At 34.7% G+C, this 19,246-nt stretch overlaps 1 protein-coding gene across 2 annotated transcripts in view; it reads left to right on the forward strand.

The window, feature by feature from the left end:
* Positions 1-15,148, forward strand: part of LOC149576343 (S-adenosyl-L-methionine-dependent methyltransferases superfamily protein) — a 169,294-nt gene extending 154,146 nt beyond the window's left edge. For both annotated transcript variants that reach the window (XM_089816917.1, XM_089816920.1), the window contains exons 11-12: positions 14,285-14,389; positions 14,686-15,148. In XM_089816917.1, the coding sequence (XP_089673043.1) occupies positions 14,285-14,389; positions 14,686-14,909 (329 nt within the window). In that variant the 3' untranslated portion in view covers positions 14,910-15,148. The remainder of the gene's footprint in view (positions 1-14,284; positions 14,390-14,685) is intronic.
* The last annotated feature ends 4,098 nt before the right edge of the window (positions 15,149-19,246 follow it).

A 19,246-nucleotide genomic window follows, 5' to 3' on the forward strand; every position in this document is an offset into this window, starting at 1 on the left:
CTTCCTTGGTTAAATTCCAACCATTTGCACCCAGTTTCAGTCATTGGGAGGATGAGGTAAGCAAGTTATGAACAAATGTTTGAGCACTTCTGAAAATCTTTTTTTTTTAGCCTAAGTCTGGGTTTTCTTTTTTTATTACAATCTGATCCTATATGTATTGCAGACTTTTGGGCATCGTTCTGAGCCCATTTTGATGCCATCATGAGTTTGATACAGCATATTTCCTCAGACTTAAATCTGAAAATGTCTGAAATGGGTGATTTTGGGGAAATTTACCATAATTCACTAACTTACCCTATCTTGATGGGGGCTGTTGCTGAGTCATTGGGAGGTATTTTTGTGCAAGGATCAACGATATTAAGGACTAAATTCATCTGGAGAGGGTGATTTTCAGATTTGTCCTCAGAAATTCTAAGTTTGTCTTTATGGCGAAAGACGGATTTTGGTCATGGTTGGTTGGCAGTTTGGTTCATAATTCACATATAGACCCATGGATCATGAATTGTGAAGAACTTAATGGAATGCTGTCTCACTTTCTATGAGCTGTTCTCAAAAAAAAATCAGAAGTCTTTAGTGTCTGAGTTTATCATTCTGATGGCGAAGTTTAATCGTTTTGTTGCCCTAAGATTCTCCTCCAAATGCTTATTCAATTTGCAACCTTCTTCGGATAGAATTTTTTTTCATTGCATTGAATCAAGGGTTTGAAGGTCTGAATATTATTATTTGATATTGACTTTGAGCTTTGTACCAGGAATCACGTCCAGATCAAAAACAGGAATTGTTGTAAGCAAATGAATAAAGGAAGCTGGAAGACATGTTCAAGCTCAAAACCTAGGATAGCAATGAATGAGGACTAGCCTAAAAGCAATCAAGTTCAAAAGGACAACACTTCAGGATAATACACTTCAAAGCCGGGAGAAAGGAAAGAAAATTCAAGGATCAAGCTTAAGGAATTATCTTAAGATCAAGCCTTCATTAAGAAAGAATATGGGACAAGTCTGGATTTAGAAGAGTCCATGGACAAGTTCAAGGTTTCAATTCATGGATATTCATGAGTCCTTATGCATGTCAACTTTCACTTAAATAAATACTTGAAGAATAAGGACTACTTGTCCCTATTCGTATCAATCTTCCATAAGGATCAAACAAATACATCAAGTAATATTGGGGGATGATTCCAACACCAATTTTAACATAGGGACATGGACAAGGAAATAGATTTTGATGATGTTGAGAGCAAGAAAGAATTCAAAGACAAGATTCCCACCAAGGGAGTGATCTTGATGATGATTGAGTCATACAAGGAAATGGATTGAGCAAGATTTAATATCCAAGGAAGATGTTAATGTGTTCAAACGATTGCCCCAAGGATCAAGTTTGAAGATGAAGAAAACAAAGAAGAATTCCAAACAATGAAGGTGGAAATACAAAGGGTTCAAAAATTACTAAGTCAAGACATCTAAGAGAAAAAAGTTTAAGAACAATGAAGAATTTCTAAAGATAAGTGATATTAAGATAAAGATTACAAGAGAAAAGAGGCATGCATGTCCATGGTGATAAGTTGTATGATGATTAGGTGGCTTCCTAGCTTCCTATTGTTCCTCTGGCCTTTGAATTTTCTCATTGGCTAATTTTATGATGCTTCTTTTATATTGGCTACTTTTGGTTGTCCTAATTAGGATTTGTGATGGATTAATCTAGTCCATTGATTTCAAATCAATCTTGGTTGTTCAATGTAATTGGGGCTCTTATATAAACCCCACCCCTCTCATTTGTGAAACAAGACTTGTTGGAGAATCGTTGCTAAGATAATGCCAAATTTGCTGTACTTTTCATTGTTGTGTCTTGCATGGTGATTTATTGTGTTCAAGTTTGAATTATTGCATGGAGATCCACATTTTCTTCACTTAGCTTAGGATTTCGTTTAAGTTTTTAGAATAGAATTTTCGTTGAGTAGCTTAGTTGAATGAAAGTAATTCAGTAATTCTGGATGTTCACTTGCTTGACTCAAACAAATTCGGGCCACTAGCCTCTTGCTAATTGTAAGCGTGCCTTGTGTGGTTAGTCGATGAATGAAAGTACCTAACTTCAGTTGCTGCTGAATTTTTAGTTTGCATCCATTTGATGGGATTGAAGAGGAGATATTGATTTGAAAACTATTTGAGCATTCCTTAGAGGGTTGCACTAGGTGGGTGGGGTCTCTAATTAAGCTATATCTAGGAGAGTCCAAGTCCATTCATGATTCCTTGCATTGATAGTTAGGAGTAAAGGTAGTTGAAGTTAGCATGCTTAAGTGGAGGTTGGAAAATCAAAAGTATATTTTCATTGCACATTATGAAGACAAATCTTTAGGAGTGCAAATAGTTGATATCCATTGAATGAACAAGTGTAAGTCCCCAAGTGATTAGCAACAAATCACATAATTTCACTGAGGGAGTATCCACAGTTGAAGGGACCTTGTAGTCATTTCATGATCTTATTTTGCATGCTTAGCATGAGAGATGACCTTATATCAAGAGAGGATTAAATATTTGGTGTTTCACCTTGAAACATTAAGTGTTTGATTTTGAATGATATAGTGGAACAAAACTCACATCAACACTACCATGATAGTGCAACACTTTTTTTACCTGCTCCTTGCGATGCTTGGCATGACATCACTTACATCCTTTAGTACATGCATCAACATGTTTGCCCACAAAGTCTTATATGAGTGGGCTTTGAACCCAAGACCTAGAATTGCAATGACATTGCCTAAGTTGCTGGTTTGAAATCGGGTTCGAAATTCGCCCATTTATTTTTGAGTTGGGTTCAGATTTGGTCTGGGTTCATCCATACAAGAGTTAATATTAAAGCAACATAGCAAAATACTCCACCATGTGTACTAATATTTTAGTCCAAATGACCTAAAAATATGCCAAAATACCCAATTTTTCAATTCAAAAACAAAATTTCAATATTAATATTCAGCCATCACTAATCAAGTACCACATACACGATCAAACAAATCATCATCGTTTTGCTATTCCAAATTAGAAGAACAAAAAGCACCCCTAGCATCAGTACCACATATATTAACCTTTTTGGTCTTTTTAGTGGTCACTTTTAGGGTTGGAGGGTCAAATAGACCTAATTTGGCAAAAAAAGTTAATGGTAAAGTGTTTTTTGGTCAAATTCTCTCAAAAACTGTTGAAATTCTTTCCATCTTTTCGCGTTGAAAACAAGAGTCTCTCAAATCTGCCCAAAATTCCACCAAGGTCCTTCTGCAAGACTTTCCGGTGGATTTTCGGCTTTGTGGTGACTTTTGGGTGAATATGACAAGGATTAGACTTTTGGACAAACTGATTTAGGAATTCCAAAGTCTAGAAACTAATGTGGTAACTCATGCATTCTCCATATCTTGTTAGCTACATTACTTGATCCGTAGCTCCCAACCCCTACTACCAACCTTGTTTGATCAGATCTGGGTCAAGTCTACCTATGTGTTTTGATAGGGTCTGTTCTCGGTGTGGCCATTCGATCCAATCCTCATCAAGTTCAACCCCAATCAAACCCAACTAATTTTGCCAGACAAAAGTGTGAACTTGGGCAAAAAAGTGATGGCGATGCTTTTTTTTGCAAATTGTTTTGTTTTTTGAAGTCCACAACCCTAAACAGGTGTTTTTAAAAGAGCTAAGTTGGTTTTTTAGTCACATTTGTGCAAACAACCATTTTTTCCTCTCGAGTTGGAGCAAATATTTGGTTTTCATATGTGGTTGAGCAAGAGGGAGTTGAAAGATCAATTTTTGAAGGTTGATTAAGTGTTTGAGCTTCATTCCTACTCCTTTGAGCTTTTATTGGCTGAAAGAGGTAAGTTGTTTATCCATTTTATTTGATTTTTGTTTTATTTTTTTCCACTTCTCTTTCAATGTCCATAAGATCTATCTAATTTTTTGGTTTTTCCATTTTCTTGTTTTGGTTTTTGAATGTGTATAAAGCAAAGAACCAAAAATCGGAATCAAATCGGAATCAACAAGGTTGTTAAAGCATGTAGCTTCGGTCTAACAATAACTACGATCAACATATATATACATATGTATATATGTACAACAGTATGATGCACATTCTATTATATATATGCATATGTATTATTGTTGTATGTGAATCAATGCCCAGTTGAAACTGATGATCATATATATATTTTCTGAGATCATTTAAGGCATGATTGAAACTTATTCTAATTTCTTTGATTTTAGATCACTATCGATCTATACTTTATATATCGGGCTGCAGTTCATAATGATTGGTAATACATTATTAGACTTGTGTTAAGTTTGTAACAAATCGGGCACGATTAGTTAACACCGAATTGGTGTGATGATGAATGTTCATGTCTTCATTCGGAGACATGGCCATTCACCCTCACACCCTTCTGCATGATATGTATACTTGATCCGCCCGAATAAACAATCATCGAAATCAATAAATGCAAGCACATCAAAGGATCGAAGGGCATTTCAAGTTCAAGAACATTATATTATCTCTATTATTTCTATATTGACTTATACAGATTCTGGAGCAAATCTATCCTTTGTCAACAGTGTTCATACCTGCAATAAAATTTGTGCATCAGTCAGCTACGAATTTGAAATTTGGTAAGAAACTTTACATATTATCAGAGCTAGGTTAAGGAGAGATCTCATTAAGTTTAAGAGATCAGATTTCACATTAAATTGTAGTCTCTCATTTCTCTACAAGATGAAAAACATGTTAAGATTCGAACACCACCTTACAAGTGTTGATAACTTCGAATCTTGGAAACTTCGTATAATAATGTTATTAAAAGAAAACAAATTGGAGTCTTTTGTAAGAGAAGAAAAAGAAGAACCTAAAGATGATCCAGAGAAAATTGAGTGGATAGAAAATAATGAGAAAGCCATGAAGATAATCGTGGATGTAGTTTGAGATCACATAGTGCCTATTGTGGCAAAACATGCTACAACATATCACATGTTTAAAGTTCTTGAAAATGCATTCATAGTAAATAACACTGACAGAAAACTTGCTCTTAAAAGACAAATGAATAATATCAGCATGAATACAAGAGAAACAATGAATGCCTTCTTCATGAGAACCACAGAATTGAGAGATCAATTATCTTCTGTTAGTTATGAGATTGACAATCAAGAGTTATCACTACTAGCATTAGGAGGATTACCAAATTCTTGGGAGTCTTTTGTACAAGGTCTAAGTGCAAGATCTAAAATCCCAAAACTAGATCGATTGAGATTTGATTGGCTTCAAGAAGTATCGAGATTAATGATTAAAGGAAAACATAAAACCTTAGATGAAGACATTCAAGTTCTTAACACCAACTCTCATAAAAAGGAAAAGAAGAAGAACAACAAAAGGAAAATAAACTTTTATGGAAAAAGATAGTTAAAATAGAAGAAAGACTTGTCTAAAATTCAATGTTTAAGATGTGATCAATATGGGCATTATGCACTAAATTGTCCTGATCGATCTAAACATCAAGTGTCATTGGAAAGAAGAAGAACAACAAAAAGAAAAGAAACTTTCATGGAAAAGGACAGTTAAAATAGAAGAAAGACTTGTCTAAAACTCAATGTTTAAGATGTGATCAATATGGGCATTATGCACTAAATTGTCCTAATCGATCTAAACATCAAGTGTCATTTGCCAAAACGAATAAATCAAATGAAGATCATGAATCTGAGAAGTATGCCTTCTATTCAGCATTGTCTAGTCAAATATCAACCAAATCCAACACTTGGATAATTGACAGTGGATCTTCAAGACACATCACTGCATATCAGGATAACTTAGAAAGCATGCAAATAGAAACGGATGAAGAAGTTACAATTGGTGATGATTCTGCATATTTCGTAAAAAGAATTGGGACTTGCACAATCATATTGAAATCCAGAAATTCTGTTAAGCTTTTTGGAGTTCTTTACGTACCAGGTATTAAAAGGAATTTAATATCTATATTTGCACTTGAAGATGATGGTTATAGAATTACATTCATGGAAGGTAAGGTATTAGCATGGCTTAACAATTCAACTATAAAGAAGGCTCTAACAATAGGAGTACGACAAGGACTACTATATGAGCTTTGCACTAAGAAAAATCTTGCACTTGTTCATGCGACTTCAGATTCAAATGAAATATGGCATAGAAGATTAGGTCATATCAACTTTTGTGCTCTAACATCTATGGAGAAGTTGGTAACTGGAATGCCCAAATTAAGTCATATTCACAATGAATCTTGCAAAGGTTGTGCCTTAGGGAAAAACACTAAAAAGTCATTTCCTCACAATTTGAGCAAAACTAAAGATGTATTAGAACTAGTGCACTTTCACCTATGTGGACCCATTTCTACACCATCCATAGGAGGGTTCTTGTACTATGTGATATTTGTTGCTGATTTTTCAAGGAAGACATGGATATACTTCCTTAAGTTCAGATTCTTTCTAAATTTAAATAATTCAAAATTAAATTTAAAGTTCTGAGAATAGATAATGGGAAATAATACACTTCTGAAATATTTAAAGAATTCTGCAAACTTGTTGGGATTAATAGGGAGTAAAAAATTCCTTACAATCCTTTAACAAAATGGAGTTATTGAAAGGAAGAACAAAACTATTGTAGAAGCTGCTAAACTTGAGCATGTCATTTTGGGCTGAAGCATCTAATATAGCAGTCTATATTCAGAATAGATGTCCTCCCTCATATTTGGACAACAAAAGTCCTGAAGAAGCATTTTCAGGAATGAAACCTGACATTAGTCCTTTAAGGATATTTGGATGTACTGTTTATGTTCATGTACCTAAGGAGAAAAAGACAAATTTAGAATCTACTGGAAGAAAAGGAATTCTTATTGATTTTAGTGAAATAGTAAAAAGGTATATAATCTACATACCTAGACAGAAACAAATAGAACTTAACAGAGATGTCATCTTTGAAGAAGATATTGCTTTCAAAAGAGCCAAAACTTCAAATGAACTAGATTTAGATGACTTATCCTATTCCCGAGAAGAGGCTTCTGCTCCTGAGATTCAGAGGGAATCCTTGAAGAGACTTCAAATGAAATGGAGTTCTTGAGATGCAAGAAGAGAATCTTAATAATTCTAAAAGGCCACTTTGGGCAAGGAAAATTATACAGTAAGGAGATGAATTTGCAGCACCTTTAGGGACTTTCAAAGAAATTAGAAGACCTTAAAAATTAACATACAATGCATTCATGTGTGAGAGTCCAAACCCTGAACCTTCAAATGCTTCAGAAGCACTTAAACATCAAGCTTGGAAAGATGCAATGGTGGAAGAATATTAGTCGATACTAAAAAATGATGTTTGGGATATAGTTGCTAGACCTAAAGGAAAATTTGTTGTTTCTTCCAAATGACTCTTCAAAGTTAAGTATGTTATAGATGGGAGCATTGAAAAACATAAAGCTCGTTTTGTGGCTAGAGGGTTTTCTAAAAAGAAAGGAATCAACTTTAAAGAAACTTTTGCACCAGTTGCCAGGCATACCTCAGTTAGAGTTGTAATAGCCATTGCAGCAGCTAAAGGTTGGAAAGTCCACCAAATGGATATATAAACTGCTTTTCTAAATGGAACAATTGAGAAGTATACTTGGAACAACCTAAAAGATTTGTGACTCATGATGTTGCCTCTTATGTATGTAAATTGAAGAGGGCTCTATATGGACTCAAACAGGCTCCTTGAGCCTGGTATAAAAGGATTGATAAATACCTTTTAAGTCTTGGATTCACCAAGAACGTTTTTGATCCAAATCTTTACTTTAAGGTAACTAAAGGTGATATGTTGATTCTAATTCTTTATGTTGATGACCTTCTGATTACAGTAAGAAAGATTTGGCTTCTGAATTTGAAATGAAGGACTTAGGAATTCTTTATTGCTTCCTTGGTTTGGAAGTTCGTTAGAAGTCTGGGAATATCTTCTTCCATCAAAAGAAATATACTGTTGATATTTTGAAAAGATTTGGAAGGTGGAACTGTTGACCTATGACAACACCTATGGAAACCAACTTACACAAGCTAAAGGAAGCAAGTACTGAATCCAGACTAGTTGATCCCACTTTATACTGACAGATAACTGGGTCTCTGATTTTTCGTATAAATACTCAACCTGATATCTACTATGCTATGAATGCATTAAGTCAGTTCATGTGTGAACCTTGTGAAATTCACCTTGTTGCTTTGAAGCATATATTAAGGTATCTCCAAGGCACTATTGGGTATGAACTTAAATATGAGAATACTAGCTTGGAGTTACGTGGAGATACTGATTCTGATTGGGCCGAAAGTGTAAAAGACTAGAAGAGCACATTAGGATGTTGTTTCAGCTTAGGTTCAGCCATGATCTCTTGGATCTGCAGAAATAAAGCTTCAGTTGCTCAGAGTTCTACTGAGACAGAGTATACTGCAGCAGTAATGGGAGCTAGAGAAGTAGTGTGGCTTCAAAAGTTGCTTTCTAGCTTATTTTGTGAGCCTATGAAACCTACCACTATTCATTGTGATAACCAAAGTTGTATCAAGTTATCTGTGAATCCGATATTTCATGATAGATCCAAGCATATAGAAATTCCTTACCACTACTTAAGAGACATGGTGGAAAGGAGAGCTATTTAGTTGGAATACATTAATACAGGTGATCAAACAACTGACATTCTCACCAAGGCTCTTCCTAACGTGAAGGTTGATCATTTCAAAAAGAAACTTGGTATGGTTGAAATGTAAGTTTATGAGATTGAGTCTCAACTTTGTAAATTTGTATTATATTAATAAAGATGTTTAAAGTGTAAACTCTTTTGTCATATGTGTGACTCTATGACTTATTGGCCTACCCTATGTACATTATTAAAAGGTGACAATCTTTTATAATAAAATGTTGATTCTAATAATATAAGGTGATGACTTTATAATTATTAGATTACTATCATGATGAATATCATGTGACTTGATATTCATGGAAAAATCATGATAGTTAAAAGAGCATGTTGATAGATATCATGTGACTTGATATCTATTGAAGATAAATATGTTCAAACTCATGGTGGATATTATGTGACATAATATCTATGGATATACCATGATCTTTTATGGTAGATATCATGAGACTTGATATCTGTGTACACACCATAATTGAAAAGAATCCCATGATACTTGATTTTCTTAAATATATCTAGATATCATTTTCAAAAAAAAAAAAGAACTTATATATATGCACTTTGTCTTCCCTAGCTAAGAGGGAGTGTTAAAGCATGTAGCTTTGGTCTAACAATAGATGTGATTAGCATATATCTACAACAGTATGATGCACATTCTGTTATATATATATGATATGTATTATTGTTGTATGTGAATCAATGCACAGTTGAAATCGATGATCATATTCATATTTTCTAAGATCATTTAAGGCATGATTGAAACTTATTCTGATTCTTTTGATTTTAGATCACCTATCAATCTATACTTTATATCGGGCTGCAGTTCATAATGATTGGTAATACATTATTAGACTTGTTTTAAGTCTGTAACAAATTGGGCATGCTTAGTTAACACCGAACTGGTGTGATGATGAATGTTCATGTCTCCATTCAGAGACATGACCATTCACCCTCACACCCTTCTGCATGATATGTGTACTTGATCCGCTCGAATAAACAATCATCAAAATCAATTAATGCAAGCATGTCAAAGGATCAAAGGACATTTCAAGTTCAAGAACATTATATTATCTATGTTAATTTTGTACTAACTTATACAGATTCTGGAGCAAATCTATCCTTTGTCAATAGTGTTCATACCTGCAATAAAAATTGTGCATTTGTCAGCCACGAATTTGAAATCTGATAAGAAACTTTACAAGGGCTTACTTGAATCGTGAATTGCCTATGAATCAACAAAGTGGAAAACCCTTGAAATTTAAAGATTTTTATGATTTAAAACTTGTTTCATTCACCCTTTACTGAATATAACAAAAAAACACTAGTGTCATCAAATAAAAGTTAACACACATAAACAAGAAACCTAATTGATAAATCCATCACATACGTAAAATGTAAATTGTAGCTTAAGTAAATAGAAATCGTAAGATCATAATGAGTCATGACATAGATATATAGATATAGAATTATAAATGTTGTCAAATCATAAATGTGTGTAAGACGAAGATCCATAATGATAAAACCAAATCATAATGTATGTAAGATGAAGATCCATGATGATGAAACACATGTCTATCTTTAAAGTCAAAGTGTAAACAAAATGGAAAAAACAAGGCTCTAGCTCAACTCCATAGTCAAGCCTCATTATCATCCTCAAGCTCAGCTATAGCCTCAGACTCAAGCTCTGAATGCCTTCTACAAAGGCATTTAAGGTAGGTCCTAGAGGACCAATGAGCCATAGCCTCCGCATGTGAGATGGGTGCATGAACATCAGTAGGGCCTATGTCTATGGCGTGCTCTGTGCGTACACATGTGCGTCTACCAATGCCCCAAAGTGCTCTAGCCTCCTTTGCCGCGGCCACAGCCTCATCCTCTCTATCTGCCTGGTCAACTCTCTCATGGTCTTCCTTAGTGAAGACTGCTGCATCTGTAGCCTCAGTGAGCCACTCTTGAGTCTGGATCAATCTCCTCTAGAATGATCAGAGAAGAGTCAGTAGCCAAATTTTGTCTGGTCCTAAGATGGAGGTTGTAATGAACATATACAAGATAATTCAACCTCTGCACAGACAACCTGTTTCGCCTCTTCAAGTGGATATGTTCGAACATGGACCAACTGTGCGCACATCTAGAAGCGCTGCTAGGTTGACTCAAAATATAGATGGCAATCTTCTGAAGATTTGGGTTGATTGCCCAAACCTTTGCCACCATCTATCTAAAATGAGGGAAAAGAAAAACAATTAGTCTCATTTACAAGCACAACTTTAAGGCTAAATTATCAAATCAAAACTAAAATGCATCAATCCTAGCAATTATGAATTAACTTTAAGAATATATTGTTCTTACTTGGTTGTAATGATGTGTGAGCCTCTATGGCCATCCTGCCAGAGAAAAGCAACCCCGTATTATTGAATTTGTCCAGCTCAATGGTTGTAGTTGCAACACTACCATCAGACTCAACCTTTGCATGACTATGTATAGGCCGATAAGAACCTCCTCATCTGCCTTGAAGTTAGGAAGGAAACGATATGCTGGATTAAGGTAATAGGCAGCTGCATGGATGGGCCTATGGAGTTGATTTTGCCATCTCCTATCAATAATGTCCCAAATGGGGCCATACTTCTCCAACACTCTTACATACTAGGCTCTAATGGCCTCCTTGGCCCTATCCATGCCCTCATATATGTAGCCTATAGAGGGCTTCTCCACATCAACAATTCGTAGGAGAGATACAAGGGGCTCACTGATCTGCATATAACGTAAAAAGATATTTGAGTCAAAACTAAATTATAAAGCTAAATCATTAAATAATAAATAACAATACTAAATGTTAAATTAATAAATTGTAAAGAAATTACCTTGATTATATCTTGAGTAGGTGCCCAAAAACTATCATCATCAAAGAGGATATTCCCCACATTTGTCCCCGCGGTGGTCATAGCATAGGAAGAAGAAACAAACTCCTTCCTAACAATCATGCGCCTCAATTCTTCCATTGATGTCATCAAGGACTTTAGTGTGATGAAATTCGAGGCAAACCTTGTGATGCTCGGACGAGCTAACTCCTTATTTTCCGTGTATTTCCTCATTGTGGCGAGGACAAGTACATGATTGTATATAAACTTGCATATATTATTGGCCTTCTCTACACATGATTTGATCCACTCAATCTTACCAATGTCCTCCAACATAAGGTCAAGGCAATGTGCGGCACAAAGAGTCTAAAATATTGTGGGGTGCCTCTCCATCAATAGTTTGCCTATAGCAATTTTAAAATTAATTAGAATTTCACACATGTTAAGAAACTTAGAATTAGAACAGTTAAACTTAAAAGTTTACCTGCAACAACATAACTTGTTGCATTATCTATCACCATTTGCATCACATGTTCTTTCCCCACCTCTGCTATGACTTCCTCAGTAACCTCACACAAGTATGTGGCATTTTTGACTTGAGAGGAAGCATCAATAGATTTGATGAACATGGTGGATCCTATAAAATTGAAATAAAGTGAAACATTTAATTATCGTGATTATGATTCATGGACCATCAACAAATCAAAAATTAAAATTAGCATGTAGGAAATTAGAATGATCAATCACCTCCACAGGAAACAAGAAAATTGAGGAGTGTTCTTCCTCCTATCTGTCCAACCATCAGTCATGATGGTGCAACCTTTTATGGTCCATTCCTTTCGGTGGTCGGCTAGCTCAAACTTCATATCCTCTACCATTTCATCTAAGGGGTAGCCACTCAACTTAGCCTTAGTAGGGGCTTTAAAGACCGGACCACAAATATTTACGACATCTATCATGCCTTACCATTGTCACAAATAGATTATAATTAGAAATTCAAATAACAAATCATTATGTAATATCAAATAGAAATCTACGATTACACAAATAGAAATATTAAATAATTAAAAAAGAGAACAAATAAAAAAGAGTTAATTACTTTGCTGCAATAAATGGAATGTTGCAAAAGTACGAAAACTTGCAAATTTGTTTTCTAGCAGCATCATGAATCTCCTTGTTCAAACTACCCATGCTGTCAAGAGAGGGTTGTGAGCTAGGACTAGTGCATGGCACAAAGTAACTATTCAATCTAGACTTCCACACTCTAGGCTGAAATATAAGGCCCCAACTTGGTATAAGAATGACTAGCACTACGACAAGCACTAGCACTAGCACTAGGACGAAAGGGAGGCCTAGAAGAACCCTCTCCAATGCAACCTATGGATGCGGATGTGGATGAGGGAGCATCGGAGCCAATAACACCTAACTGTTCAAATTGTCTTTTCTTATTTAACTTTTCTTGTTCCAAAGCCTCTAATGCCATACAACATCTTCTTTTTGCCTCAGTGGTTTGTTTAGTGCACGGGGTAATATCATGTCCAGGTATGCCTACAATATGATATTTGAATTTATAGATGCCACCTGAGTTTATTTCTTTACAAAAGAAACATTTTGTTTGATATTTTGTTTTGCCAACAAATTCTTCAGTATAGATCCAAGCCTCATCCTTTTTAGGCATTATGGAAAATGAAAGCTAAGGCTGCTGCAATAAGAAAAAACCATTACAAACTTAAACTGAAAAAAAGAATAGCAAACCCTAAATTGGACAATTTAAAATCAAATAGATGTTTGCAATTTGTTATAAAAACATCGTAGGGTTTGCAAGATTGCACCTTGCAATTTAGTAAAAAAATATGTAGAAACTAAAACACATTCAAGATTTATAAATGAAAACTAAAAAAAATTGACAAAAGAATGAAAAATACACTAACAAAAAAAAATCAACACTTACCTCTTGCAAATGAGTTGAGTGTTGCTATTGGCTTCTTGAAGCTCCCAATGCAATCTCATGGCCTCACCAAACTGATTTTTGATCTCCTTGGTGCTCTTCTTTCTTGCTGTTTGCAACCCTACAGTTTCTCTTTTCTCTTCTTTTCTCTCACTTTTCCTCTCTTCTTCGCATACTAAACAATTAGAAGGTCCTTTAGGGTTATAAGAAAGAGGAAAGGCAAAATAAAAGATTAGAAAAGTGCTTTTTTAAAAAATGTTTTTGAGTTGACCCTCTATGCTACCCACGACCAATTTCACGCGTCGATTCATAGCAATTTTTGGCAATTTTTGGATGAATCAGGATTTTGGCAATTCATGCGATTTTTGGCTCAAAAATCGGCAAGCTGATTCACCGACTCACCATGAATCGCATGCTTTGAGTCAGATTGCGAAATCGCCTGAATCATGATACTTTGGTATAAAGTCTCTTGCAATAGGAACTAGAAGGGCATCTACCTCTTACACCATAGGCACAAATAAGAACTGACAAGGGACAACTATCTATATTATGTTAAGTGTGCCCTATAAATACTCAAGTCTAGACTGGATATTTCTAAAAGACATGAATGAAGCTGGATGGAGCTGAAAAATGCTTTGTATGATTATAATTTAATGAGTGCACGTTCAATAAAAGATACATTTTAATATTTGAAGTTATGCATGTACTGTATCTTTGAGTCGTTTTGCATCTAATTCTCACTTGATATGTAATTTTAACAAGTTTATTTACATTTTTGTTGTTCATGGGCAGAGGCTTTTGCTGTGTGTGAAAACTATAACCCTCCAGAAGGATTTGATCCGAGTGACTTACATAAGCTGTTGGAAAAAGCTGGAAATCCTTATGATGATGATTCAGGTAGCATCTAGATATGCAATTCCTGCTTATATCTTTTGTTGCTGTTTTTCTGGTTTCGTCATCTTTCAAACTCTTAGACATGGCATCTTTACTTATAGTTGCTGTTATTTTTGGTTTTCATCATCTTTCAAACTCTTAGACATGACTGCTTTGCTTATAAGAATAGTACTGCAAAATCCAACAAGAAAAATGTTTTATATGGCTGTTTTTCATTTTCTTGATATGTGCTCATCAGCACTGAAGCGTTTATATGATTATAGGTTGTTTTCTTAAATAGTACTTGAATGTTTTTTCAGATTGCTGCAGTGCCTGGCTTGAAGGGCCAAATAAAATTTATATTCCATTTTTAGCCTGTGGAGATTTAAGCGGATATGATGCCGATCAGTCATATCCACTTCCAAAAGTTGACGCTGGTGGAACTTCATATCAAAGCCTTGAGCCAGTTCAACCGCCTATTGCACCACCATATAAAACTGCAATTGAAATGAAAAAAGCTTCGAATGGCTTGAAGGATGTTTAAGGACTTTATCCTATTTATTTGATTTGTTTGGTTGTTTCCCATTTATTGATTGGTTTTTTTCCAATGTACTTCTTTTGAGCTAGAGGAAATGATGTACTACCTATTCAGTCAGTCAGAATGAAGCTGAGAAAGTAGTACAATATACTATGGGCATAAATATCAAGTGCAATGTTTAATGTCATAAAACAATAGTTGTTTGTTTCAGAAAATCAATGGGCTGATATCGATGGTTGATGATACATTGGATTTACAAGCTCAGTTTTGGTTGTTTCTTATACTTTAAATGCATATTTACTGTTTATATACATGTAGCTAAATATTGTTAAGATAAAATAAATCAGAGAAGACATTGGCATTTTATAATATGATATACTCTATTTCTTCTGCTTCATTTAAAGGTTATTTTTCTTATAAGCTGTGTCTCTGATTTAGTTTTGTTTCATTACTAATTTGCAAATTAATTTAAGGCATAATTGTTTCAGAATATATTTTTCTTGTAGAGGCCTGATGGCACTAATATTCAAATATGCTATTAGCACAATGTTTGTCTTCAAGTGGATTATAGTGTGAACATAGTGCAAATACAGGCTAAAAGGACTATTATTATTACGCTGAATATAATTGTATAGTTTTTCAATATCCGATCCTAGTATTTTATTTTAGCATATGCTTTTGATGCTCTTCAATTATGTTTTTCTTGGAAGGTTAGAGCTTGTTGATACATACTTGCTAGTGATATGGTAGACATTTAGGCTTGTGTGTACGTTACTGGTCATCTGGTTTTAAAAGTGAATGTGTTTCAGATGAGTTTCATATCGTGATAGTTTTTTGTCAATTTGTTACAGCTTCACATATCTTCTTAGATATTGCTACCTTTACGTAATCTACTTTAACATTCAAGTTTTTGTATGATGTGTGCATTTGGGTCATCCCATCTCTACTAAGTCCATTTATTTCAGTAAGGATTATGTTTTAGCAATTTTGTTTCTTTTCTGTAAGACACCCAATCAAATCTAAATCTAGTTAGCAAGTGTTGCATGATTTTTTTTTCATTTGTTAAGAACTGACTTATTTGAAGAGATGCTTTAGAAGTTGGCATCTTGCATTTTCCTACATTCTTGGTTCAAATTAAGAGAGGAAGTTGGTGCACATTTGCACATTTTTTGGCCTTACCTTATCATTACCATAGGTCATTGGCTGTGGGTGCCATGGCATATTTATATACACTTTTCCATGAGTTGCATTGAGTTCTACAATTTTAGGGCCAATTTTATGGTGTGATACTCTAGATGAGGTCAAACTTGACTAGCAACCCTTCACCTACTCATATAAACTGAAAATTTATCAAGTAACCAAAGGTAGTGTGTTCAAATTCTTTGTTTTAGTTTCGACATGTTGCTTGTGAGAGAATTGAGCTCAGCTTCTGCATATATGGTTTTAAATAGAGGGGCCTGAAATCTTGCTACAAAAGATACAAAAAGAAACAAGACACATATGAGATAGGGAAAAGCGGAGCAAGAGGGAGCCAAGAAGCATACTTGCTTTCCTAGAATAGATTTGACAGTCCAAGAAAGATGAAATAAGTAATTTACTCACTGCCCAAACAAGTAAACATCAAAGACTAAGATTTCCCCTTTGATCCCTTCTTATGGGATCTCAGGGTCATGTCGAAAGGAGAGGACTTCTTTGAGTGTTTTCCTTTGACCGTAAGCCATCCTTCTTCAACCTCAATTACCTTGGATCCACTGAACAACCATACCCTACCAAGACAAGAGCAGTAGAAACACCAACACTTGGCAAAATAACACTTTCCCCAACAACAAAGATAATATGCACCTTTGGCACGACACCAACATTAGCAGAAACCTCAACCGTAAGCACTAACGTAACAACAACAAAAGTTGAATCAACTAGGACAAGGACAACCTTCCCCTCAGCAGCACTTGTAATAGTTGAACCAAGAATGACCTTCGTAGAAGAACCCATAGCAAGTTTTGGGGAAAAACACCATCCTTGGCCTGCTCCAAACCATTGGACTAAACTTGCCCATCCAAAACCAAAGTGCCCTTATAAATCATATAATGGTGAGTTGAAGAACCCTTATCATAAGATTTCTCTTCAACAAAATGTGCCAGCTAATGAAAATGGGTTGAAAAACCCAAGTAACTTGAAGAAGTCTTAACTTGGGGCTTTCTCCTGTGGGCCCAAAACTTCGCAAGGTAGAGACATGCTAGCAACCCTAATTCCAATTTACCCACTAGAAATGGCAAATCTCTTTGGAGAAAAAGAACTGAAAGAAAACAACTCAACTATTATGATACAACACACAATAGGGCCATGTAAGCCCCATCTACAATTTATCCCAAGGAAGACATTGATTTTGAATTGCCAACATGTTAACAACATTGTTATTATGGTCAGATTCCTTTAGGCTGATACATATAACATAAAGGTTTTGATAACATAATTATATTGACAATGTAATTATGTTATTGATAATATAATTATTATATTGGTAATATAATTACATCGATAATAAAATTATTATGACTATATTGATAATGTAATAATAATAATAATAATTATTGTTATAATATAATCATATAATTAATTATATGAGACATTTATTAAATGAATACAACCATATGTGAAGAGTGGTGACCCTGGGTGAAGGGGCGTTGCCAATAGGTATAAAGGAAGATTAAGTTTCCCTATCTTGAAAATTGAGATACGTAAAATATTACAATAGAGAAAATAATTAGTTAATCTAAAATGCTTGGGGGAGATAGTCCTTTGTATATGGTTGGGAGGGTAATATAATTTTGTCTATGATTATACTAGCATGAAAACAACATGGTACTAGAGGAGCTCGACCCTAGGTATCTTACTAGTTGCTTTCATAATCAAATTGTCAAGGCAAGCATAGAGTGGGATGTTTCATGGAATGAAATCAAAGACACCAAGCACATCCTAAAGTTGGAGTAGAAGAAATTTGATTGGGAGAGGCCCCAAAAGACCTCAAGCTTGTTTATTCTTGATTCTAGCCCAAAGATTATAGAGATAGGTGATTGTTAGATGCCTACAAGTTGATGAATGAGTAAAGTGATGGAGGTTTCATCGGACGTGAGATTACAAAGCTCGAGTTATCTTTATTGAGGAAAAGCACTCACAGTGGTGAGCCTTATTGACATCCTTTGGAAAACCCATTATTGGCCTCCATGTTGTACATTTATTTGATCATTATTGGCAGAGACTAACTAAACTGTATTTTCAATTTGATGTAAAGATTGTGAGCAATCTTTAATTCTTATTTTGAATATAAGTTTAGTTACTTCATGTGTGTGTGTGCGCACATTTATTTAAACTGTATTTTCAATTTGATAGAAAGATCTTTAGCAATCTTCAATTTTGAGTATGCGTATGAGTATCTTTGCACTGATAATAATAACTCTTAATTGATGTGTGTAGGCCTTCCTTCTATGGTAGTGATGTGGATTTAATTTCTTTAAGTATATATATTGTTATGAATTTACAGACTGAGATCTATAGGCCTTGTTATTGATATCGATCTGCAGTTTGTAAACATTGCACATATATATGCACATGATCACGTAGGGGCATGACCCTACATGGCCATGCCTCAATACATATCTATAGTGCTTGATATAATCACTGATAAACACACTTGATACATATTAAATGTAATTGGTACATAGTGCTTGTTAATTAGACTACAACCAATACAAATAATCGGTCACTTTGGCATTTTGATAATATAAGTTTGTGATAGGTTATACACACACACACACACACACACACACACACCCACATATATGCATGTATTACAATCAGGCCTCCATAATTAGGTTTATTATCAATCATGTATGTTATCATATATTATATTTACTGATAGAGTTTGCTTCAATTTACTATGAGGCTAACATTCTCAACACTCCCTCTTTAGCAAGGAGGGAAGTGAAGCAAATGTAATACAAGATTAAAAACCACCTTAAGTGTGGTCTATGATAGATTTATGCTATGGTTTCCAGCAAGATCCGAGATGAAAAACCATAACAATTTAATTTCATGGTGTCTGGCAAAATCTAGCCCAAAGAACCATGATAACACTTGCTCCAACACATTTTGGTGTTAGGAGATAGATCAACTATTGATAAGGTCGTCACCCTACAATAGTGATCTCACACATAAAAGATCGTCACCTTTCATAACACAAGTTTGCAAACAATCTAATTTTCAATTATTGATGAATATATTAAATTACAAATGTATTTACAAATTTGTCATAGCAAGTTACCTTTGAAGTACTCTATTTTCAA

Source organism: Cupressus sempervirens, chromosome 1 (assembly GCF_028749045.1).
Source record: "Cupressus sempervirens isolate cs-2001-9-10 chromosome 1, ASM2874904v1, whole genome shotgun sequence".
Taxonomy (NCBI): domain Eukaryota; kingdom Viridiplantae; phylum Streptophyta; class Pinopsida; order Cupressales; family Cupressaceae; genus Cupressus; species Cupressus sempervirens.